The sequence below is a fragment of the Suricata suricatta genome, chromosome 7 (assembly GCF_006229205.1).
Source record: "Suricata suricatta isolate VVHF042 chromosome 7, meerkat_22Aug2017_6uvM2_HiC, whole genome shotgun sequence".
NCBI classification, from domain to species: domain Eukaryota; kingdom Metazoa; phylum Chordata; class Mammalia; order Carnivora; family Herpestidae; genus Suricata; species Suricata suricatta.
Window position 1 is genome coordinate 41,889,218 of NC_043706.1, and position 20,193 is coordinate 41,909,410.

Here is a 20,193-nt window from a genome sequence, read left to right on the forward strand (position 1 = left end):
GTGCTTCTCCCCACAAGTGCCCCCCCCTCCATGACCATCACCCCCTTCTCCCCCCCAGCCCTTGGTTCATTCTCAGTATTCAATAATCTCTCATGATTTGTGTCCCTCTCTCTCTATTTTGTCCCTTTTCTAAGATAACACACTTGTTCAATGCAAGCATTCATTCAGTTGGATGTAGCAACATAAACATTTCCTTATTTTCTTTTCTGAAACACAAATAAGTGTAACCAACTTTCAGTTACATGGCACTTTTGTGTTCTCAATCAGCTTTAGCATTTTCTCACTTTCAAGAGGAAAGCCTGTGACCCATTTTAAATAATTTGAAAATCCTCATTATTGTTTTATCTACAAACTAATGTATATATTAAAATATTTCAAATAGATGCATTCCACAAAAAGTACGAGGATAAGGTCATCACATATTTTGGTGTAATTCAACTTATCAGGAATCTAGAATTAAAGTATTATTTAATAGTGATCAAATATAAAGGGTACATTTAAATATTCATAGTATGTTAAATATTACATTTAATATTCAACAATGTAGCCTTATCCAATATTATGGCATGTCACAAACAGGGGCATCCCATAAGGAGCATGTAAATAGTAAGTATACAGTTTCAATGAAAAATTATACTTTTTCTTCGTTACTGACATGGCCTTGCTTAAAATGATTTGGTGGTCAGGTATAAAAACTAAAATAAATGCTATTATTATAGGAAAATAATAATCCAATACTTCTTATAAAAATTAGACCTCATTACTAATAAACTAACGATAATTATTCAGCTTTCCCATTACTTCATTACAGTACATTACTCACACATAAATTAGTAAGCATTCATTTGTAAACTAAATTTCATAAGTCAGAATCAAAGTTTTGTTGACTGAAATATAGTTTAGAATAGTACGTCAAAACACGGACTCTTAGGGAGTTAGACTTCCAGGCTTAAACACCTGGTTTTGCCACTTACTACAGTGGCAATTTTTTTGCAAGTTAATAACTTTTGTGTCTCCATTTCCTCATCTAATCTATGAGAGGGGAGTAACTGTATTAACCTCATGGGGTTGTGTGAAGTATAATAAAATGGGGGGGGGGGGGCATGCCTGAGTGGCTCAGTCGGTTAAGCATCCAATTTCAGCTCAGGTCATCATCTCTCAGTTCCTGAGTCCCAGCCCCGCATTGAGCTCTGTGCTGACAGCTTGGAGCCCGGAGCTGCTTCAGATTCTGTGTCTCCCTCTCTCTCTGCCCCTGCCCTGCTCGTGCTCACTCGCTCGCGCAGTCTCTCTCTCTCTCTCTCTCAAAAATAAACATTAAATTAAAAGAAAAAATGGTAGATGGAAGCATCCAGGAAGTTCCTGGTACACAGTATGCTCTGCACAAGCATTCGCAATTCTCAGTATCATTAAAGCATCTCTGAAGCTGTAATCTATTAATGTCAGCACCGTTTACCTTTAAGAATTTTTCTCCAATTTCCTAAAAAACTTGAACACAGCAGGGAAACTCAATATTTGAAGGAATTAAACTGTGTCAGTTTAATGAACATCTATGATTAATTCCTATGTTTACATATCAGGTCTCTTTAAAGTCAGATTTACATGAGGATAGAACTGGGAACATAATTCTTTCACAACTCTTAACTTACAATGCTAAATAATAACCAAAAGATACCATTTCACACAGACAATTCTGCCCTAGTCTAATGCAGCAATAATAAACAGTTTTTGCTGTATATCCCAAAACTTCTAGGAAAAGAAGGAAACCTTACTGTACTAGTTCAGTTTTGGACATACTGAGTTTGAGATGCTCACAGATGCTCACAGCTACTTACTGGACATTCTAGGAAGAAGTCAGAAGCACAGACCTCAGGAAGCTTACCCTCGCAAGGTCATCACTCCCTCCTTTGTGCTACCATGAAATTAATTGCTCACATCCTATCACATGACAGTCACATGTCTCCACAACCCTTCTCTATTGCTACACTGTTCTGAAGGCATTTGGGCACTGCCAGATAAGAGGTCAATAAATGTTGGTTTTTTAAAAATGCAAAACTTGCAGAACTGTACTGTGAAGGGAGTGAATTTTACTGTACATAAAAAAACACTCCTGATTAAAAAAAATTTCTTTTCAATCTATGAACTTTAAATATGGATATAGCTTTCATTTGGAAGAATTCTTACAAAATATAAGTAACATGTAAACACAAAATCTTTATTTTTTTAACATAGTTGCATGAGAATTACTAAATGCGACCAAGCAGCGAAACCTGGCATCATCACCAGGCCAAAAACCTGACAAAGTACAGTATAACAAGGCAAGAAATATATGAGTAAAATAAGAAGAAAAGAGCTCTTAATCACAATTCTTAAGAAGTCTGTTAAAATCCCTGCAATGTGGATTGAAAAGATGTCACTCTGTAATTTACAGGCCACTTGATTTCAGTAACTTAAAAATGAAAAGCGTCTTGGACCCTCCCAGCACACGTTACTCAGAGAGCTGTGATAAGAAGCACATAGCAAATGTGCTGAGTTACACGCGCTAGGTAAGGGAGAGGTGCGTGTCGTGCCCGACCCACCAACTGTTTGCTGGCTCTTCCTTTGGTTGAAAATCTGCAGGACACCTCCTAAAGAATGCTTCACTGGTAGAATTTACAACACAAACTTAAAACATGGTCAATTCTCTCAGGGCTCTAACAGCACAGGCCAGCTGCCAGCTCTGCATTTGATAGCAGATCATGAGAATTTCATTTGTGTTTCACAATTAGACACCTTTCAGGGCAACTATCCCCTGGAAATGACACAATATTGTTACTTATTGAGAGGGCAGGGAGTCAAGAGGAAAACAGCATTAGGGATGAAATGACAGCAGAGGATTAAAAAACAGCAATCAATATAGGGGCACCTGGGTGGCTATCAGTTAAGTGTCTGACCGGCTCAGGTCATGATCTCGCAGGTATGTGGGTTCGAGCCCCCATCAGGCTCTGTGCTGACAGCTTAGAGCTTGGAGCCTGCTTCAGATTCTGTGTCCCCCTCTCTCCCTGCACCTCCCCTGCTCACACTCTCTCTCACTTTCTGTCAAAAACAAACATTTTTTAAAAAATTTTAATTAAAATAAATAACAGCAATACAATGGAAACAGGCCTAACAGAATGCGGGGGCGGGGGGAGCAGGTGAGGATTCACAGTATGAAATTCCTCCAACGCAAAATAAACATGAACACTTAGGTCTGCACTACACATGTGATATAAGCAAGAATAAATGTACACTGATTCTTACATAATAAAAAACCTGAAAACCTTACACCAATAGAAAATATTAGTAAATTTGAAAAGATTCCCCCAATTTGGGCCCTTTTTTCCTGTTCTATGAAGCAATTCATAAGAGAAAAAAAGTAACTTCAGACTATAAATGATGAATGTAACTATTAGGAGTGGCCTCTCTAAGAGGTCTGAAATAGAAGGAAAATGTACATTTCTTCCAAAGCTGTAGCCAACAATAACTTTTGCATTCTGAATCCAGCTTAAGCACATTAGTTGAGATGTTTGCAAAAGTATTTAATAAGAAAGTGCTGAATTTAGCTTTTATTTTTTTCTGTTTTAAGTGGCCTGCAGTCTATCAACTGTACTAAGAAGAGCCTCTCTAAAGTATAAATAACAAAAGGAAATACAGCCTTCTTACGGAGAGTTGTTTCTATACACCACGAAAACCTTCTCTGTAAAGGGCCATACAGTAAATATTTTCAGCTTTACAGGCCATATGGTCTCTGTCACAAATACTCTGTCATAGAACATGAAAGCAGTGACAGATAACAAATGGGTATGGATGTGGTCCAATAAAACCTTATTTTCCAAAACAGGCAGCCAGTCTGTGGGCTCATAACCATAGGGTGCTGACCTATGCTACAGAGCTTGTTTTGTATTTACAACAAATATATTGTTTTAATAAATACCACCAACTTTAAGATATGATGTCTGGGATCTGTTTTAAAATACTATGTAAAAAGTGGAGAATAGGGAGAAAGGCTAAATAAGACTAGCAAGACACAATTATTCTTAAAATTGGATGATGGATGCATGGGGTTCGTTGTCCTATTTTCTGTAATTTTATGAGTTTGAAATTAAAAGCTTTTAAAAATAAAATGTAAATCAATGAACCAGCTCTACAAGAAAATGAGTTTCTCACTTTACTGTAAACATTCTAAAGCATATTTAGTATTCTGAAACATAAATAATATAAAGCAACATAAAACATTCTTAACATAAAGCCACAAAACTAAAATGAAAACGCTTATCATATAAAAATGTATACCAGCATAAACCCTTACCATTTCCCATAATTTAAAACCCAGGTTCACCTCATACAACTCCTAAATTAATATATTGTTTATGCTCATTTCATCTAACAAAATATGTTACCAATTTCTGGTTTAAGAATATAATTATTTTTATAAGGGATATGAGATTTTTGTTAACATATAATTGGTTTGCTATTTTTCAAATAAATTACAGATTTTTATTCCTCAGTTCTAAACTCTAGGCAATAAACATTCATGGGTATGACTCACATAAACAAATGTTGTCTAAGGTCTTCGATAACTTAAGAGTGTAAAAGGATCCTCACACCAAAAATTTTGAGAACCTATGACCTACACGTTCTTGGTGTTGTCTAAAGTATGTTTATCAAGCATATGAATAGCATATATATCTGAACGATAATCGTCAATATACACCCACAAGAGGGAGATACTTACACCGTCCACAGACACATTCTTTTCACATTGCCCAGTATGTCATGAATAATGTCTCCATAGGAAAAGAAGAGCTCTAATGTGTTGTCCCACTTACGCGGGTAATTGTCTCCTGAACTAGTAATAAAGAAACAACTAGTCTATGCCAGCAGACATTTCTAACAAATAAGCTACATCCCCTCAAATCAAGATCTGCCATGTCACTCAATGCAAGAAGCAAGAAATTAAGCTGAAAAGAGTCTTAAGGAAAGAATGATTGTGCAATTTCTCAAAAAGAACACGTGTTTTTAAATGTTCTGGTTTTTTCTCAACATTCAGCAATACAGTGATTTCAAATATTATCAAAACTAAAAAGTAATTTAAATTAGGCTCATGAAATCATTACCATCCTTGAGAAAAACAGAGAACCTCTCTGTGAAAACATTTCAACAACTATCCAAGAATAAAATTAATCTCCAAGTCCTCTAAGTCTAAAATTAAAATAGTAGAAAACAATCCTTAACACAGATTTGAGCAGAGAATAATGAGAGCAAAAATATTTATGTGATTGCTCATTCTTTTATAAAGGTGAACCAATATTTATTACTTTTCAAATACAGCACTACTGAATCATATTAACCTATTCCGCCTCTTCTGCGTGTGGCTCTTTAAACTATTAAGAGACTCTTCCATTTTTCCTTCGTTAAGTGCACATTTCAAAGTTAAGTTTTAGAAATTTCGTTATTTCTATTGTCTTTGATCAACACAAATAAATCTGAAATAGTACCAAGTGTGGTGCAGACATACTCACATCATACTCTGTAATTCTGCCGCAAAGCTTATCGACTTCCCTGCACTCCTTCCGCTGCTTGAAGTGGCCGTAGACATTGGGCTGGCTGCAGTATTATTCATCTAAATAAAAAAGAAACAGGGCTTACAAAATGTATTTAACTATAAATAAATGCTTGGAGAGTGGAAGCAATTATAAATTACTTCAAAAGTGTAGAAAATTTTATATTTCTAATTTTTACATAAATCTGATCTGTTCATATTGATGTTCTTTACTAAAATAAAATAGTAAAGAGGAAAAAACTGCTTGGTCGAATACGACATCAAATCAGTGACCTGAGTGATAAACATTTTAGTACACATCTTACAATAAATAATGGAAGAAAAAGACTCATTAAAATAACAGAACTCCATGGTCATCAAAATATGCTACGGGGAGCCCTGAGGTTCACTAGCAGTATTTCAGGGAGCGCCCAGGGCTTTCCAAGCTCACCCTCCCAGTTCCAACCAGACCAGAACAACTCTGATTTTTCTATTTCATGTGCTGAGGCTCCAAGTAAGAGTTAATACAAAGAACTGCACAGCTGCAAAACACAAAGTGCATAATCTAATTCACAGGTGAACCAAAGCCTAAGATATAAATAATAAAAATAAAGTCAATCAGTACATCACAAGTAAACAGTGTGATATTTTATCTTATGGTTAAGTAACTCATCAATTTAAAATGTGACTTTTTTCCCTCAATATAATTAAGCTGATGCATAATGGAAAAAGCAGATGCCAATCCTAATATATGCAATTTTATTTAATGCATGTGGCAGTAGCATAAACAAGAATTAGTGAAAATAACAGCACAATGAAAGTAGATAAAAGCCTCAACTATTACTCAGTAAGTGCTCAATAAATGTTAGCTATTATTTTGTATGTCCATATAAATGTTGCAATATAATTTTCCTTCAAAAAAATAATTTGCAGATTTGAACATACGATTTAAAAAAGCAGCACTGGGGCAGCTGGGTGGCTCAGTTGGCTTGGTGTTCAACTCTTGGTTTTTGGCTTAGGTCATGATCTCATGGTTTGTGAGATCAAGCCCCGCAATCAGGCTCTGTGCTGACAGCATGGAGCCTGCTTAGGATCCTCTCTCTCTCTCTCTCTCTGCCCCTTCCCCATGCACACGTGCTTGTTCATTCTCTCTCTCAAAATAAACATTTTGGGGCACCTGGGTGGCTCAGTTGGTTAAGCCTCCGACTTTGGCTTAGGTCATGATCTCATGGTTCCTGAGCTCAAGCCTCACATCGGGCTCTGTGCTGACAGCTCAGAGCCCGGAGCCTACATAGGATTCTTTGTCTCCTCCCTCTCTGCCTCTCCCCCGTTAGCACTGTGTGTGTGTGTGTCTGTGTGTGTGTGTGTGTGTGTGTGTGTGTGTCTCAAAAAATAAACATTAAAAATAAACATTTTTAAAACATTAAAAAAATAAAGTAGTACTGGAAACTTTAAAGTATACTATAATAAACAAACTAGAAGTCAGGAGTCAGAATGCCAAGGTTCAAATCCCAGTTCAGCTACTTAACTAGGACTTTGGAAAAATTACTTAGCTTCTGTGTGCTTCAGTTTCTTCATCTTTAAAATGGGAATAATATCCCACACTCTTAGGGTTGTTGTGAGGATTAAATGAACTAATATATACAAAGCATTCAGAACACTGCCTAGCATACAGTAAGCACACAATGTTAACTATAATTATTATACACAGAAAGACCTTAAGAATTTTCCCTTTATTGATCAGCTAAAAGCTTTTGTGTAACAATCACAAGTTTAAGAAACCTGAGTATTATCACTAAAATAAGGTCTCACTAAAAGACCTTAATGCAATTCAACAAACATTAAGTACTTAGTTTCCTTATAGAAGTTTTCAGTACTGCCATAACTACCACTTGCGGTCATCCTTGCTCAAAATCTCCATCGTCTTTGACCCCTTCTCCAACACCCTATAGTTTGTAAGAAACCAAATAAATTCTACACTACGGCCCTCTCCGTAGGTGCGGTTTACAGCTCCGGTCTTTCCATCCCAGTTCCTTCTCCACACTGCTACAAAACTTAGCTTCTTAGTACAGCCTCTAATCTGACAGCTCCTGTGGCAATGCTGGGCAGTGGAGGCTAAAACTGAGCATGGAAACCTGAACCAGGGCTATCTATTCACCAAGGACCAAGATGGAAGGACTGGACTCCATGAAAGATGACTGAAAACAAACTACTATCATCCACTGCCTGAGACAGGCCATATAAGAAGCTTTTGAGGGGCATCCGGGTGGCTCAGCCGATTAAGCTTCCAACCTCAATTCAGCTCAAGTCATGATCTCAAGGTCTGTGAGATCGAGCCCTACATCAGGTTCTGTGCTGGCAGTGCCAAGCCTGCTCTCTCTGCCCCTCCCCTCTGCATGGGTGCTCTCCCTCTTCCTCTCAAAATAAACAAACTTAAAAAAAAAAAAGAAAGAAAGAAAAAGAAGCTTTTGAGAAGTCAACAGGACAGAGAGCTCAGAAGAACAGTAGGCTAGCTGGTTAGCTAGATCTGGAATATCCCCAAATCCTTCCGTGGCAAAGCCAACTATCTGCCAAGATAAGCCGAGGTCTAGTTAGAGAGCCCTAAGGGCCAGGCCAAATGCAAGAGCAAAGAAAAACAAGGAAACAAATTTTACTCAAACTGAGCCTGAAAACCAAAATTCTAAAGCACATAAAAAAGCTAATGCTATTAAACACCATAAACTTGTTTTAAGCCTAATTTCTTTTTCACAAAGATTTTTAAAGTAAGTCCTTTTTTCGACAAAAATATAGGAAAAGAAGCATCACCATTACAACTCAGGTTTAAAAAATATATAAATCACCAAATCTAAGAGTGGGGGAAAACACACAGGAACCCAACTACTTCTAGGAACAGTCCTACGGAATCAGGGCAGTGATAAAAAAAAGGAACCTGGCTCTCTCAAGGACCTCAGAAAGCGTTCCCCTCATCCCATCAGAATACTGGCAAAGATATGATATCCTCGAGAAAACGTTACACTCAAAGACTGTGTATTAACCCTAGCCTCCAAAAACAGGATTTAAATTGACTCATTTCCGATTTGAAGATCTGCCGGTCTGCGGGATTATCCTCTGGAGCAGTGTGCCCCTTCAGTCACCCTGCTTTGACACTCTCTGCAGAGGAGACATTGCAGAACGTAAATTCCTATTTAAACAGCTTTCTTCACTTGTCCCCCTACTGCAAATGTTTCACATCAAGAGCATTTATTGGTAAGAGGTAAAAGGTCCAATACTAGTTTATTATAATCATGATCATCCTTCCACAGTCATGTTATTTCATTTTTAAATCAAGCAGGTGAATAACATTTTTCTGACATGATGAGCTGATAGCTCATTAGAATCTTTAAAATAATTATTTCCCATACCCACATTTTGTTTGATTTTTAGATAATTAACTTCTTTAGACAAAACTTCTTTACACATCAAAGTCCTATCATCCCAATGCTTTATTTCCTTTCTCCTAGACATTAAAAAAAAAAAAAAGCCAGTTAAAAGCAGAAGCACTCAAGTCAATTTTCTCTAATAAATACAGTTAACATGGAACTGAAAACCTACTGTAATCTTCTCAATGGGTTAATGTCCTGCAGTCATTTTAGCTTTCGATTGAAATGCAGCTGTTTGCCATATTTTACAAAATGAATTCAGATGTGCAGATGGAGATCGCGATTATTTCAACATGCCACAGTTTAAATGTGAACCCGAGGAGGAAGTTCATCTCTGATTAATACACATTTAAACCCGATCATCACGTCAATACTACGTCACACCTGTAAAATCTTGTTCCAGGGTAGAAAAATTGACATCTTTTATTTTAAAACAATGGAACTTGAGGATATACCCTTTTCCTCAGAATACACCATAATGACAAAAAATGTTTTAACTGTAGTAAAGCTACATATTACAAATGTGAATTAAACAAAAATGTAATGAACATGCGACCAGGTTTCTAATTACAGCTCTCATATGTTTGGTGCTAAATGGCCAAAGAAGGAATACCGTGAAACATCTTTGGCTTAAAATACCTCAAAGAGTTGAAAACTTTATCACGAGTTATAGCACCATCAAAACAACATAAATATCTGGATTGTGAAATCCATCAGTCTACCCATTTAGTAAAAGACCATGGAATGTTTTTATCATTTCTTCTATTACATCACTGCTGAGGAAAATTAGTTTAGCAGACCTATGTACTGATTCTGAGTATAAACAGTTTCAATTCCAACCATTCATAACCTGAACATCCCACATACATAAATTAATAGAAAACTGTTACAGTCAGAACATTCTCATTTTCATAGAACTCCAAAGGCAGGAAGCAATTAAGGTTAAGCTAACACTATTATGCGCTGCATTTTGGTTTTGTTGTTAAAAAAAAAATTCAAGTTACATCATGGCATAAATTTCTCTTGCTGTGAAAAGTAATACCAAATGATCATCCAATCACTAAGAAAGTAAAAAATAAAAAATTTTAATTATACACAATTTGAAAACTTTTATACCTCATATTTTGGGATAACACATGGTAATTCCAATATATTAAATAGGTGGACCTCAGAAGATATAAAATTCAAATGTCCATACAATTACCTGCTAAAAGAGTGGCAACATCCCAGGAATAACCCAAGGAACAGATGACTCACATGTAACTGTTTGGAAATCAACAGCAATTCTCCTGAAACTGCTAATTGTGTTTTAATAACTAAAAACCATTTGTATTCACTTACTACATAACAAATGAGTTCAGAACCTGAGATAAGATGCATCAATCATAGGACTTCTCACACTATAGTGTAACTACTTCCTCATCATCAAACTGTTAACTGCTTAACAACAGGGACACTGATTTTTCTGTAACTTTGGTGCCTAATCTACTGCCTAACATTGCTGATGCTCAGTAAATGCTGGGTGAATGAGCAAACTACTGACTGGTATAACAAAGGACACAAATATAAGAAAGACGTGTCTCTGCGACTGAGTCACTTATGGCCTACTGATGTTAACTGATCAGGTGCATTCAATGGAATGAGTTTGGAGACAATGCACAAGATACTGTGGGACAAAAGTAGGAACTAAGCTGGTCAACTATTATGGAAAAACTGTCCTAAGATTTAACACTTGTTAAAATCTGAAAATAAAGCACATTTGGCCACACTAAAAAATAAAAAATAAAAAAACTACCCATATGCCACTGTAAAATCAAAGTGCAGAAGTGAAAAGTACTCGGAAAATTATGAGGCACCATAAAGAGCAACATATAATAGTAAATATTTTTCCTTAACGTTCATTCACTGAGCAATTATTTTTTCTTAAAAACTATTAGAACAGGATTAAGTACTTCCTAACCAGTCAGTTTGATTCTAATTAGTACAGATAAGAAGCTACAAATATTCATAAGGAACACTCCATGATCAAAATGACAAGTTATCAACTCTAAGTAGAGAATCGCCGTCTTAATATAATTATCGAAGACTTCATATTCATTAAAAAACTCTCCTCTGTAATATACTATTTCCGGTACATTTTCCCCACCAAACCTGCTTCTCTGTCCAACATCCCAATTCTATAAGAGCAACACTACTCTTCAGTCACATAAGTTCAAATCCTCCAAAGTATTTTTGATTCACCAGCTTCTCTCCTGCCTACCTCCATGCAATCTGGTCCTGGCATATTTTCTCTCAATAAACCAATTATAATTCAATCCCTTCCTTTTCAATCTCACCTTAATAAATACCTTTACTAGAGTATCTTTTAAACCCATCTCCTACCTTTCTAATTAACTCTGCATACCAGCTCCAGAGTACTCCTCCTAAATATTGGTTACTCCTTGGAGCGTCTGGGTGGCTCAGTCAGTTAAGCGTCCAACTCTTGGTTTCAGCTCAAGTCATGATCTCACAGTTTATAGGTTCAAGCCCTGCATTGGGCTCTGCGCTGATAGCACAAAGCCTGCTTGGAATTCTCTATCTCTGACCCTCCTGCTCTCACTCTCTCTCAAAAAACAAACAGAATAAATAAGTATTGGTTCCTGCTCTACTCAAAGCATCCAATAGCACTCCCTCCCCCGGAGGAAGAGCAAACTTGTCTAAAATCAGTCCCACAGGACCTCTGCGGCCTCTTTTCCCTACAGCAGTTAAAGCAAACATCCAGCATCTCCCGAACCATCCCAGGTTCTTCTGAACGTTTAGCCTCCAGTTCGTCCTACTTGCAATAGGTCTCCTCTCCACCTATCCAAATCCCAGCTGCCGAGAGAAGCCCAACAGAAGCCCGGTGTCTCCAAGATGTCCTAGACTCACGATCTTCAGGAATTCTCCTTTCCCTGACATTATTGTTTTCATTTACTAATTCTTTTAACATTAAATACTTCAGTCCATGCACATCATTGTAGTTTATTAATAAACTTCACCAACTATTGGCAGATGGCTGTCCCTCCTCCCTCAGAGAAATGAAAAGCCCTTGTTTACTTTCTCCCTCCTCTCTCCTCTACCAAAGCCCCTGTATCTTCTTCTGATTCCCTCCTCTTACAACATAAGCACTTTCTTCTTTAAAACCGATGTATGACCTGTGCTTTGGCTTATCTATCTATTTACTGGGCACCTACTACTGGCCAAACACTTGTGAAGAGCTAGGAAATATGATAGTGGCTAGGCTAGACAAAAAAAAATACGTAATAGTGTAGGAGACAAGCATATAAATATAAAGTGAGGTAGTGACAAATGCTATGAAAACAAATTCAACAAGCTGTTTTCAACCAGGAGGTGACATTTAATTTAAGATCTGAATGAAGCCAAGAAAGAAGCTCTGGAGAACTTTCAGGCAAAAAGAACAGCAAAGTACCAAGATCTTGAAACCAGTATGGCACAAGGGAAGGGAACAAAGGGGATAAGCAGTAGAAAACAGGTCTGACAGCAAGAGGCCAGCTGATATAAAGCCCTTTAGGCCATGGAGGTTGAATTTCAGTTGAATATAATGTGAAGCTAATACAGAATTGTGAAAAGGGAAGTGACTTGAAATATTTTAGGTTTTAAAAAGATAAATGTCTGGCTGCCAGACATTATACTACGAAGAAGCAAAGGTACAAGCAAGAGACCAGTCAGAAAGTTATTGAACTTGTATAGGCAAAAGAGGATGGTGGCCTCAATTAGTGGTACAAGTGGAGATGGTGAGAAGTGATCAGACTTCCGTAATATATTCTGAAGACAGAGCTGATTGCCAATGGAGTAGACACAGGGTATGAAAGAACAGTCAAGAAGGACTCTGAAGTTCACTCTGAAATTTGGGGACTGAGCAACTGGTTGGATGGTGTGCCATTTGTTGAGATCGGGAAAACTGGACCAGGAATCCAGTTTATGCCACAGTAAGTCTGAGAAAACTATTAGTCATTCGAGGGGAGATGAAATCCTGCAGAAGTTTTGTGACAGATGGTTGTAAGACAGAAAAACAGACATAATTCATGGCCACAGGGTTGTGCTAAGAACCTTAGGGTGTGCTAAGAAGGATAATTAATCAATACATTAGAACCTGATAATAAGGACTAATCATCTCTGAAGTTCAGTTTCTCCATCTGTCAAGAATAATTTCTGCCTGTCTCAGAGGAGGGTTATAAAGAAGACAATGGCTACCACACAACAACCATTCAAAGAATATATCTGAATTGAAATAAATATCAAAACATCTGTGAACTATGAAAATTCCTGATAGGCAGATATAAACTGTGCATTTACTTATCCTAATTGGCCACATGAGCATTTTTTTTTTAACCTACAGACACAGGAGCACAGTCAGACTGCTCAGAGACTTGTGAAGTTATATTATTATGTTTTTCTTCTTTAATCTCATATTCATTTAAGTTTCAATTTCAAGTGCTTTCACATCTAGTACTCACTTAGTTTCAAAACAATCTTTATTCTTTGGAAATACGGTTCTCAAAATGCACTGCCAACACGCAGATCATCCTAAAATACGTAATATTCAACCCCTAACAAAACGGTCAGCTTATTTCTCCCATATTAAATCGCTGTTGTCTTTACATAAAATGTCATATAATTGAGTGACTTAATGGATAACTTTTCAGATAAGGGCAAAATTTTTAGTCAGTTAAACTTTCAATAGTAAGTGTATTTGACAAGGATGTCAAAAAAAAGCCCTCTTAAATATCAAGATTCTTTCCCACTCTAGATTCACACTCTAGAAATATTTAACCTTATGAGGAGTCTATTTTAAATACAAACAAGTCAATAAACTATCTGATGTGGTTAAAAACAGTCCATGTGACTAAAAAGAAAAAGCAATTGGAGATATACTGTATGCATGTAAAATAAAATCGATGAATTTGTATAACCATTTCAGAGTTTATAAAGGGTCTTTTGCCTGTACTACCTCGCATTTTTTCACAATTACCCTCCAAGGCAATTATTATCCCCACTACCAATGAGGAAGCAAAGAGTAAAAATTGGGGAAATGTCACAAATCTAACAAAAATCAGGCTTTGATCCTGGGTAGCTGACAACCTGAAATGTTCCATCCATGCCCATACATTTTTTTAACAAAAATCCACTAACCTCCTCCGATTCTAGTGCCTTGGGTTTTTTTCATTTGTAAACGATGCCCATCTCCTTTAACACACCAAAATAATGTGAAATCACTGAGAGGTTGTACACACAGCAAGTAGTCAGGGGACTTGTCTTTAAGTGTCTGAGAGACTTGCTAACTTTAAAAAGTTCGCAAATTCTTTGCTTAAAAGTAAATCTTAGGCAGACGGATAAACAATTACGATAGACAAAACTACAACTATACCAATTGGCGGGACGGGAACCAAAGACATCGGAGGTTCAGAACTACAGTTTGAAAAAAGCTAATTTCATCCAAATCCCTCATTTTTCAGATGAGGAAACTGAAGTCCAGAGGGGTTTCTTGAACTGTCCAAGGACATATCACTATTTAGTGATACAGCTGGGACTAAAACTGAGGTCCCCTGACTCCCGGTCCAGAGTTCTTTCTACTATCCCACAAGGAACATACAAATAAAAGTTGATCCTAATTAACTCACAAGACCTCCACCATGTGTTCGTCATAGCGAACTTTTTTGTGAATATCTGCCTATGCCAACTCACAGTTTAGCAGTAAACAGCTAAACTCTGTCATTTATATTCGTATAGTATTTTGCATTTATAAAGTACATTCACATAGACGGTTCCAATTTATGTCCTCCAAATTCCACAAACACGCCATTTTTTTTTCAGCAACTACTACATACCATGTGCCAGGGAGCATGCCATCTTCCTATTCATTACCTTATTCAACCTTCAACATCCATTAACTATCAGCCAGATATTATCAGAGGCAGTAGTGTAATGCAAAAAAAAAACCAGACAGATCCATTCCAGAAAGTGAGAGCCGCATTAGTATCACCTATTGAGGGGGAAGAACATGCCTGGAGAAATCAGTGAGCTACAGCATTTAGCACAGGAGATGGAACACATCAAATGCCCGTGAAAATGCTGGACCTCCCTTAGCAGTATGTAGCTGTTTAGTGTAGAAAACTTATTACAACCAGATCAGTAAAGCGCCGTTACCAAGTCTCATAGTAGTGTTAGGGGGAGCAACCTCAAGTAGAGCCTACTACACTCCATGCTGTTTTACAAAGAAAATTTACAACTTTTGAGGATTTAAGATCAGTCTTTACTAGAGGTAGTAGGTGGACAAGTTGAGGCAAAACCAATTAAATAAAATGTCTGTAGAGTAAGACCATTTGGGTAATTCTCTTCTGCAGTATTCAACAAGCCTGTGAGAAGGCTGGAATGAGGTGATATTAATTCCATTTTACAGATAAGGAAATTGAGGCTCAGAGAAGTTAAACACCTTAACTGAAGTCACAAAGAAAGAATATGGTAGAAAAGGGCTAAACCTAGGTTTAGAATTAGTCTCAAGTATTCTCCGCACCTATCACAATGCATCTCAGAACATTAGTACCTCTTCCAGATGATGTTATTCAATAAACTTAAGGCTAAAACAGCTAATGTTTACTGAGCACTGACTTCTGTGTTTTGCTGAACCCAACACTGCACCCAACACATCATGTGGATTAACTCATTTAATCCTCAACAGAGTGAGAACTCAAACCAAATGTGTTTGACTCTCAGTAAAACATTTCACTTACCACAGTAGAAGTTAAATTAATACAATAATGCATTCGGCTGAATTATTTTTATTATAGAACTATAAGCAAAATCCTTCTTGGACATTCTAAACACATAATAAACAGATTTCTGACTTCACTATTCAACTTCACCATAAAATGAAATGGGTATTATTTTCAACAAGATTACTCAATCTCCTGATTTGACTGACATAGCCTAAATCTCTTTGCAGCCTCTTACCCCAAAAGATCACTTATGGAGAGAAAAGCTAAATCAAACTGCCCAAGATTTCCATCCAGTGTAAGGAGAAAAGCAAACATTTTTAACTTCAGTAGTTTAAGTGGACAAGTCACTTGCTGGCCTTACTGCAGATATCTCATCTATTATTTACGCACACAAACAATAATTCTCTCAATACTTTAGTACATTTGTGAGGCTGCAATAAGATTAGTCTCCCTAAAAATTACATATCACAAACTTCAACAAGCAACAAGACTAAAAGCAGGATGGCCATATTAGTATGTGATATAAAAGGGGCTCCATTAGGAGAAAGAGGCTCTAAACAATGACCGTCCCAGAAAAGCTGGCGTTTAGAGTCACGCTTCTAAGAGCAACCCATTTTGATTTGTATGTAACAGGCTATTCTAATGCGTAATTCATGGGCTTTAAGTTTTTGGCCCAGATCTAATGATTATCTTCAGCCTTGAGATCAAGGGCACCAGCCCAGAGTTAAGGGTGCTATCTATAAAGTTTTTTGCTGTTGTTGTTTTTAAGTTTTATGCTCAAGCTTAACTTTACAGACATTTGCTTGAATAAGAAAAATAAGTCTACATAACTCAAAGAAAGAAATCTTACCAACATCACCAAATTTCAGACTTCTCTCTTCACAAGTTTTGAATATTGATAACCACAAAACTATTTCTAAAATGATCCAATGCTCAAAGGTTACTACTATAAATTATCAACTTGCTTTATTATACAAAAAGTTATGAAACAAACAAAAAACACTATCTTTCAAATGGAAAACAACTTTACAAATAAAAAAGTATTAAAGTTTTCACTGAAACTCAACCAAAGTGATAAAAGATAATGAAAGTCCATAGCCACAATACGGTACAATAATGATAAAGGAAATGCCAACTAGTATTGTTATGCCTCTCCACATGAATCTCACATTAGCTGTACAACCCAAGGAGTCAAAAGAATAAATAATTTGCTTTAATTTGTCAAGCTGTGAATAAGTACTAACAGACCCATGCTTTGAACTACAGTATTTGAGCAAAAGGCATTATTTGAGTATAATTATGATTCCCTAAGGCAATAAATGTTCCAAGAATTGGCTTCTTTGACTTAAAATTCAACCAAATGAAGAACTGGAAGGGGTCTCAAAGTCGAGATTCTAGACTTAAGCTGCCCAATAAGGTAGTGGGTATTTATATTTAAGTTAATTAAAATATAATTGAAGTTCCTCACTGCACTAGCCACATTTCAAGTGCTCAAAAGCCACTTGATGCTAGGGGATCCCATATTAGTAGAGCACAGATTACAGCATATTTCCATAATGGCAGAAAGTTCTACAATACTGGGCAGTGCTGCTATAGTCCTAGGCTGCTCTATATCTTTGCTTGAATACTCCCAGAGATTAAGAAACTTGCAATAATGAATTAAGTGCAATGAAGTGCACTCTCTTTTTGCAAAGTACCATAAAAAAAAATTGTTCCTCATATTCCGTCAAATCCAGTCTCTTTGAAACATCCACCAGAAATTCAAGGATTTCCATCCTCAATTTGATCTTGAAGTAAATCTCTGCACAGCTAACTCAATTCCGTGTCCAAAGTTCTTATTCCTAACATATACTACGACCCTATGTCCCTTCCTCCTCTATAGATATATAATTTCTTTCAAACTAAAGTTAAAAATTTGTATTAGCCTCAATGAGTTACGCTAATTGACCCTCGTGTACATTAACAACACATGTAAGCAACACGTTAATATCGCCGGTCAGATGGTACATTCCACTATTTCTATGAATCTACTCTTATCAGACTGTCAAGTGTCTTGATTTTTAATTTGCCAAACAAGGTCACAGTCATTCTGAATTTCTTAGAACACGAAGATTAAAATTAATTACCGTTAACATGTAATTTGATCAGTGTATTTCCTCATATAATCCTGACAATTCTGAGCTAGGCTACTACCACCCCCATTTACAGACCGGAACACCCAGGCAAACGCAGTCTGGATAATTTCCGCAGGGGGTCACAGATGTGGTGGGCTCAGCCCACAGAAAACAGTCGATCTTTTCCTTTTCCTGGATGCAACGCTTCTACTAAGGCTACCTAACTCTTCTTCCGCCCCGCCCATAAAGCACTTTCCTTCTCTAACGATCCTTCCCCGCAAAACACCACCCAGATGAGGCGCGGAAGGTGCTTCTTAACACGCCCCAGCCACGCCAGCTCCAGCTCGCCTGCCCAGCTCCCCTCGCCCCACGCCCACCCGCCGACGGGGAGGAGTCAAGAGCCAGCTCCACGTTCGGCGGGGGAACCGGGTGCCGAGCCCGGCCAGCGCCTCACGCTAGCGTCCTCCCTTCAGCCCTAGGGCGCAAACGCCAATTCCTTCCCCGCGGCCACCCCCGGGCTGGGATCAGGGCGGGGCCGGGGCCCCCGGACGCGGGGCTCGCCGCGCGCGTTCCGTCCCGACTCACAGACCTCTCCCCGCCCGCCCCCCACCGCCCCCAGCACCCCCTACAACCTCTGCTTTAAGAACACTTGTAGGCACGGCTGCGCGTCCCGCGTGGAGAATGTGGGGAGAGATGGTGCGGTTTCTGCGGCGGCGGCCAGGGGCACGCTTGGAAAGGGGCGGGGTGGAGGGCTGAGAGTGTAGAAAGGGAGAAGGTGGCTCGGCGGGGGCTGTGGTGGGGGGGCACAAGATGGCGTGAGCCCGACTCTCCGTGGGGCGGGGGCTGCGGAGACGGAGGAGGGAGTACAGCAGACGCCCCCACCACTAGCTGCGCGGGCTCTGGCGCATGCGCGCTCAACCAGGTGGCCGTGGTCTCCTTTCCCGAGCAAGCAACTTCCGCCACGCTCGCCGGGGGCGGAGCGTAGTGGTGAACACCGCAGCCGCCTCCGGGCCACCCGGGCAGGGCGGCGGGTCTCAAAGCGGTGTTTGCTGGGAGAAGAGTGGAGCAGAGAGGAGAACCGAAGGGTGTTCAAGGGCCAGGACGTTCTTCAAAAGTGGAACTGGGAGGGCTAGGATTTTCGGGGGCTTGGGTGACCGGCACTGGAAGTTTGTTTTCAACTTTAGGGCAGAGATTGGCCGTGTAAGGTTCTGTCCAGGAATTGGGGTGAAGGGGGATCTTACCCGGATTGTGCTTTTAGAATGAGAGGGGAAACGGAGAGCTCAAAAAGGCCTGCTCCTCCATGGGAACCGCAGTGCCGGGGTGTGGACATGGAACCTTTAATGGACAGTGAGACACCAGCTCTTCTTGGAGGCTCACGCACAACAGTCTTCGGAGAGGCGCTGGGAAATGATCCGCAGTGCATACCCCTCACTCCCACCGCCACCCTCATTTAAGCAAGTCAGGCATTTAACCACCACGTTTTTATAATTAAAATCGTTTTCTATTTCAAGGATGGAGGAATGACCCCGTTTTTATTTTTCCTTAGGGTTTTGGCCTGTTCCTCGTTCTTAAATCTTGGACCCCACTATTAAAACTGCACATCCTGTGCTCTCGTTTGAGAGATATACATGTAGTTCTGTAATACAATCATTAGTTACTTCAATTGCTTCCGCTGTATATGAAGTCTTACTTGTTTTTAACATTGTTTTCAGCTGTTCAGGGAAAAAAACAATTACTGATGCTTACGTCCACTCCTATGATGTCAAATATAAAGTATTTCATAGAGATTGAACTACAAACCAATCGGGTCTTTAAAGCATTACTACTTGTTATTTTCCTGCCTAGGAATATTTGTGTTCTGAAATAATCTTTTCTTCCTACTTGCTTACATTGTTTAAAATAGCAACTTCTTTGATATTTCCTCTAAATCATAGTTGTCTTAATTGCGTGTTTAGTTCTCTTTAATCTCCCAAAGACTTCACTATTTGCCAAAACCTTAAAGTTCTAAGATAATATATTTAGGATATAAAGACTCGCCATAATGTGTAAATCAGGGATTAATGCAATGTTGGGCAAAGTATGGAACATAAGGAAGGGAAAGTAACAATTGTTGCAATTTTTTACAAAGGAAAACTGATATACACAGCAGTTGAAAAGCCCTTTCAAGTACATTACCAAGAAAATAATTAGGAGAAAATTAAGAGAAAAATTGATATTACATCTAAGGAAATATAACCCAAAAGCAGATCATTTCAATTAAAATTACATTCAATAAATGTTGCCATACTATTTGCATGGGAGTTTTACCTGTATCACATGGAGGCCAGATTTGACCTAGCTTTTCAAAA

General features: G+C 38.3%; 1 protein-coding gene and 1 long non-coding RNA gene across 5 annotated transcripts in view; one reads left to right on the top strand and one right to left on the bottom strand.

Moving 5' to 3' along the window:
- SUPT3H (SPT3 homolog, SAGA and STAGA complex component) overlaps positions 1-18,721 on the bottom strand; it is a 498,445-nt gene extending 479,724 nt beyond the window's left edge. Inside the window, exons 1-2 of one of the 3 annotated variants that reach the window (XM_029945224.1) lie at positions 17,858-18,019; positions 5,538-5,638 (exon numbers count right to left, since the gene is read on the bottom strand). In XM_029945224.1, the coding sequence (XP_029801084.1) occupies positions 5,538-5,638; positions 17,858-17,866 (110 nt within the window). In that variant the 5' untranslated portion in view covers positions 17,867-18,019. Of the gene's footprint in view, positions 1-5,537; positions 5,639-17,857; positions 18,035-18,477 lie in introns of those variants that run through there. The other 2 variants (XM_029945222.1, XM_029945223.1) reach the window with 2 other exon arrangements.
- The window catches only part of LOC115296741, a 54,442-nt gene extending 34,989 nt beyond the window's left edge, over positions 1-19,453 (top strand). The window contains exon 3 of one of the 2 annotated variants that reach the window (XR_003911025.1): positions 19,392-19,453. This is a non-coding gene — a long non-coding RNA (uncharacterized LOC115296741). Of the gene's footprint in view, positions 1-11,717; positions 11,937-19,391 lie in introns of those variants that run through there. The other variant, XR_003911024.1, reaches the window with a different exon arrangement.
- The last annotated feature ends 740 nt before the right edge of the window (positions 19,454-20,193 follow it).